Source organism: Pistacia vera, unplaced genomic scaffold (assembly GCF_008641045.1).
Source record: "Pistacia vera cultivar Batoury unplaced genomic scaffold, PisVer_v2 Contig142, whole genome shotgun sequence".
Taxonomy (NCBI): Eukaryota; Viridiplantae; Streptophyta; class Magnoliopsida; order Sapindales; family Anacardiaceae; genus Pistacia; species Pistacia vera.
Genome location: NW_022195489.1, coordinates 1,124,195 through 1,129,536, shown reverse-complemented (window position 1 = coordinate 1,129,536; position 5,342 = coordinate 1,124,195). Strand labels below are relative to the sequence as shown.

The 5,342-nt window shown below is 38.3% G+C and overlaps 1 protein-coding gene across 1 annotated transcript; it reads right to left on the bottom strand.

Annotated features, from left to right (window-relative positions):
* Positions 1–3,692: 3,692 nt before the first annotated feature.
* On the bottom strand, positions 3,693–4,643 carry LOC116123422 (germin-like protein subfamily 1 member 17). Its single transcript, XM_031409192.1, has 2 exons — positions 4,486–4,643; positions 3,693–4,379 (listed from the first exon to the last, which is right to left on the bottom strand). The coding sequence occupies exons 1-2, from the start codon at positions 4,601–4,603 to the stop codon at positions 3,847–3,849; spliced, it is 651 nt and encodes a 216-aa protein (XP_031265052.1). The 5' UTR covers positions 4,604–4,643; the 3' UTR covers positions 3,693–3,846.
* Positions 4,644–5,342: the final 699 nt, after the last annotated feature.

Here is a 5,342-nt window from a genome sequence, read left to right as displayed (position 1 = left end):
TATTCTAAAAAATTGATTAGAGAGGGGATGTGCAGATTTGTAAAATACCTACTAACCCACTGTTGAAGTTTCTATTGCAGCAGAAGCATGATAGGCACTTAGCGTCATTTGGTATTAAATACATGAAAGATTGGCTATAGTGCAAGTGGGAGACTCTTAGAGTAGGTGCCCTAGAGTCAATCAATTATTGTAGAATTAACTCTTTGTAATCATGTTTTATTATCAATAAAGGCATTTATCTATATCATGTTATCTGATTATATTCTTATAAGAAAATGATATATGTCCTTAGGATGGTAGAACCATGACAAGGGTATCGAGTGTTTGAAACCTTGATAGTGAGAACCCTATGAGCACATATAGTAGCCATTCTAAAAACATCCATAGCCCCAATATTATCTTAACAGAGGGCACAGATAATACGATAAGGCTATCATAGTGTTGAACGACCTTGTCGTAAGGCAGTGACTAATCTCACTTGTAAAGGTTGTTTGCTGACAACCTGGTGCAACACATGGGTGCTTGCATAGACAAGTTCACCGGATGGACCCACTAGACAATTCTACATAGATGGTAACCCCAATGTCTGTGGAATAAATCCTCTAACAGATGATTGTGCATGTGATCCTTAGACTTGAGACCACCAGAGTGCTTTATGCATCAATTGGTGTGGTTTGACACTAGCCCAATGTAGTTCTACTCATAATTAACAGAACGGTAGTGATTGGCTACATCGAGAAGTGTATCGAGACTATGGTGGATCGATAGACGATTCATCACTCCCAAGAATGAGAGAAATTTTCTTACCGAGTAATTCGATAAATGGCAATAACATTAAATCTGTAGCCACAATGGGATTGAGTTGTAGCTCAATCCAATCTATTTCACGGGTTGGCATCATTTTATAGACGATTTATTTGCAATTTCAATATACTTATCACACCAATCACCAAATGTTTGAAGGGTGGAAAATTTTAGTGGACCAGAGAGGATAAAAACGCTTTTGAGCTGTTAAAGAAAAAGGTGACAGAGGCACCAGTGCTCACATTACCAGACTTCAAGGAAGTATTCGAAGTACATTGTGACGCTTTAGAAGTGGGAATAAGGGGAGTACTAAGTCAGAAGACCCAACCAATAGCATTTGTTAGCGAGAAGTTGAATGATGAAAGAAGAAGGTACTTGACCTATGATAAAGAGTTCTACGCAATTGTGAGAAGCTTAGAACATTGGAAGCACTACTTTTACGCTAAAGAGTTCATGCTACATTCTGATCATGAATCATTGAAGAATATTAACAGGCAGCACAAGCTCAATTCAAGGCATGCGAAATGGGTAGAATTTATACAGGCTTTCACATTTGCTATCAAACATCAATCCGGAGTATTGAACAAAGTTGCAGATGCTTTGAGTCAAAGACATACTTTGCTTGCAAATATGGAAGTTCGGGTGATAGGGTTTGAAGAGTTTCAGGGGCTGTATCACAATGATCCTTATTTTGGTGAGATTTGGGAGAAATGTCGAGGGCGACTTTATTAACAGTTCTTGATTCAAGAGGGTTATCTCTTCAAGGGAAACAAGCTTTGCATTCATGATTGTTCGTTGAGGGAAGCAATCATCAAGGAGACTCATAAGGGAGGTCTAGCTAGTCACTTTAGGATAGACAAGACGATGACTCTAATCAGCGAACACTTTTTTTGGCCTCGCATGGAAAGAGATGTGATGAGATATGTTGAGCAATATTGGACATGCCATTAGCAAAGACTCAGAGCACCAATAGCAGGCTATACACGCCTTTACCAATTCCTATGGCACCTTGGGAAGATCTAAGTTTAGATTTTGTATTAGGATTACCGAAGACATAGAGGAACAAAGACTCGATCATGGTGGTGGTAGATCATTTTTCCAAGATGGCACATTTCATTCCGTGTAACAAGACCTTTGATGCATCAAAGATCATGAGGTTATTCCTGCAAGAGGTCGTTCGTTTGCATGGAGTTCCAAGATCGCTTACTTCAGATCGTGATGTGGAGTTTGTGAGTCATTTCTGGAGGACAATGTGGCGAAAGATGGGGACGAAGTTACATTTTAGTTCATCTCATCATCCCCAGACAGATGGACAAATAGAGGTCGTTAATCAGGGTTTAGGCAATCTATTGAGAAGTTTAGTTGGTAATAGTTCACAACATTGGGATTTGCTATTGCCGCAAGCTTAGTTCGCATACAATAGATCGCCTAACCGAACCACGAAGAGGAGTCCATTTGAGGTCGTCAATGGGAGGAATCCATCTACACCCCTTGACATATCGCCATTACCGATTCTACATCACTACAGTTCGGATGGAGAAGAGCAGGCCGAGATGGTCAAGGATTTGTATGCCCAAGTGAAGCAACAGATCGCAAAACAAAATGAGGTCTATAAGCATAAGGCAGATCGTCATCGCAAGAAAGTGGTGTTTCAACCTAGGGACTTGGTTTGGATTCATTTGAGGAAGGAAAGATTTCTGACGAGGAGATTTGGTAAGCTACATCCACGAGCTAACGGACCCTTCAGAGTACTTGAAAAGATCAATGCTAATGCTTACAAGATCGAGCTATCAGGTAACCATGGAGTCTCAGGTACCTTCAATGTGTCCGATTTATCACCATACTAGGAAGACAATGTCAAAGAGTGAACAGAAGAGGACGACGACGTTGATTCGAGGTCAAATCTTTTTCAAGCAGGGGATAATGACACAGGAGCATTGTGAAAGGTCATTACAACAATCAGGGATCTAATAGAGGAAAGACCTGAGGGTTAAGCGGTCTGACTAAAAAGCAACTTGCAAGTTATAATGAGCTGAATGAGGTCGACTAGCAAATTGAATAACTGAGAGAAAATACGTGTAAATGTTTTATCTTGCTTTATTCTAGAATAGTAAACGTGCACGTAGGGACACTTGTCATAAAAGTTGATAAGATTTAGGGCAAGTGTCAGATTTCTATTAGGCTTTGTGCGCCTATATAAGGGCACTTTTCACATTGTAAATGCAGCTTTTGAAGAAATATATAGAGAATATTTTCATAAACCTTTGTGGTCTCTAAAGGTAGAATCCTTTGTGGGTTCGCTGTCCTTTGTGTTCATTCATCAAGCTGTAAATTCTTAGTGGGCTTACGCCATCCTTAGTGGGCGTCTATCCTATGGTTTGTCTAGTCGCCGTCTTAGCTTCATTGAACACATCGCCCTATGCAGGAACAAGTTAACCCATGGTTCCTTACATCATTTACACGTTGAAATTTTGTATGATTTTGGAGCCTGAGGGAGAGTTCGATGGAGTAAGGCAACAAAATGTAACATTAGTTATATTAGTTTTTCTATTGAATTTCACATTCTAATCTTTCTTAAGGATTTTCATAGAGCCTAGAGAACCCTTCTTTTTTATGATTTCTTCAGAAAAACTTATAACAATGAGAAACTTTGATTGAATATACTAGTGCACATAAAATTCATCCTGCGTGCATACAACAGATTATTAGTTTCTTACGAAAGAAAATATATATTTTCAAAGCAGTCGAGTTTATTGACTGATCTAGAGGAAGTCTAGAATTATGGGATTCATTTATCAATCATATTTTGTTTTCACATCATAAAAATGTATCTATATCATGAATTATGTAGATATCTGCGATAGAGAAAAGAGAAATAATAGGAACAATATTATATCACTAAATGAAACAAACAAATTGGGTGGAGGCACATATAAAATGTGTAACCACTTTATTACAACATTGTAACAATAAACTAGGCAAGCGTTATTCAAATTATAGAAGCTAATTCAGTGCATTTGACACATTTCTCTAATCATCCATCTAGAATTTCGCCTGGAGATCTTTCACCACTTTTACGTCCAACTGGAAAGCCTTGGCAAGAAAATCTGGATTAATTGGAGGGTTTGACCCAAACACAGCATCGGCAATAGTAATGACACCGGGGTTCTGGCTGCTCAAACCAGCAAAGGCAAGAGCATTTGTTTTTCCTGTATTGAATTGAAAGTGAACGAGACCAATGGGGAAGACGAACACGTCACCCTTGTTAAGAACTTTGCTAATAAGTGTGTTATTAGGATTGGAAGTGACGAAACCAACAAGAAGAGTACCCTCCAGAACTACAAGAATCTCAGTGGCACGAGGGTGAGTGTGAGGTGGGTTTTGGCCATAAGGAGCAAAGTCAATGCGGGCAGCTGAAATGCCAAGAGTGTTAAGTCCTGGAATTTGATCGACATTCACAGCGCTAACATTTGAACCAACTGGATTGTTTGTGTCTCCAGGCATCTTAACTGAAAAGTAGAAGTCCCCAGCTTTGGCGAGCTTGGGGTCCTTGCAGAACTTCCCATTCACAAACACTGCATCAAACAATCAAATCAGTAAGAATTAGCCTATAGTTACATAATGGACATGAGTTGGATTGTTTGTATTAATATACAGAAAGAGAATTGAGTAAACATATACCAGCGTTCTTTGGTTTATCTATGGCTATACAGAAGTCCTGAAGAGGACTGGGATCAAATGCGGAGGCCAATGAGGAAGCCAAGGCCAAGAGGACAAAAGCCAGAAGGAAACTTTTCATTGTGATTAGGCTAGTTAGCTACGAACTCAATTCTTCAACGATAAATATTGCTTGGTGAGTGGTGAGAAATGCCGCAAGGCCAGCTATTGTATTTATATGCGAAATCCATTGAACTGGTCATCATTGTTTCCCCTGCTCCAAAGCAGATGAGGAAGACTTCCAAATTAGATTCATTCTTTATTAACACAAAACACAATTTCAAATGTTGCTTGAGCAAAATTGTTCCTCATTGCTTGAATCAGTCCCAGTTTGATAAAAGGACATGGTCCTCTATCTTCGATAACATAATCTAGAAGAATGAACGAAGTCCACACTGATATTTGTTGATGAAAATTCTGACACAACACTGAACAAAAAACAGTTACATCATAAATTAATGTCTACTATATATTACATAGTATGTTACTTCATAAATTTCAAGCTATATTTAGCCTCACATATTCTCTGCTGAATATCATACTTTCTATTGGAAGGTTATTCAGCTGCCATGTGCTTCACTTTAAAAATTATTATTTACTCCATGCCAACTTAGTAGCATTTGCTAAGCCATGATTTTACTGGGAGAGAGAGAATCACAAAATATATAATTAACTTCAAATACAAAATAAATGTCTATTTAAATTTTATTTATTTTTTAATCCCTGAAGATCTTATAAAACGATTCTAGAGGTTAGAATATTCGCAAGAACTGTTGATCCAATATTGATAACAATGCACTGCCCTTTCGACTTTAATAAAT

Excerpts from the sequence above, each read along its gene's own strand:
- LOC116123422 (XM_031409192.1), bottom strand. The coding sequence starts at position 4,603 with ATGAAAAGTTTCCTTCTGGCTTTTGTCCTCTTGGCCTTGGCTTCCTCA. Across the intron at positions 4,380-4,485 it reads AGATAAACCAAAGAACGCTG|TGTTTGTGAATGGGAAGTTC; the intron begins GTATATGTTTAC and ends TGTTTGATGCAG.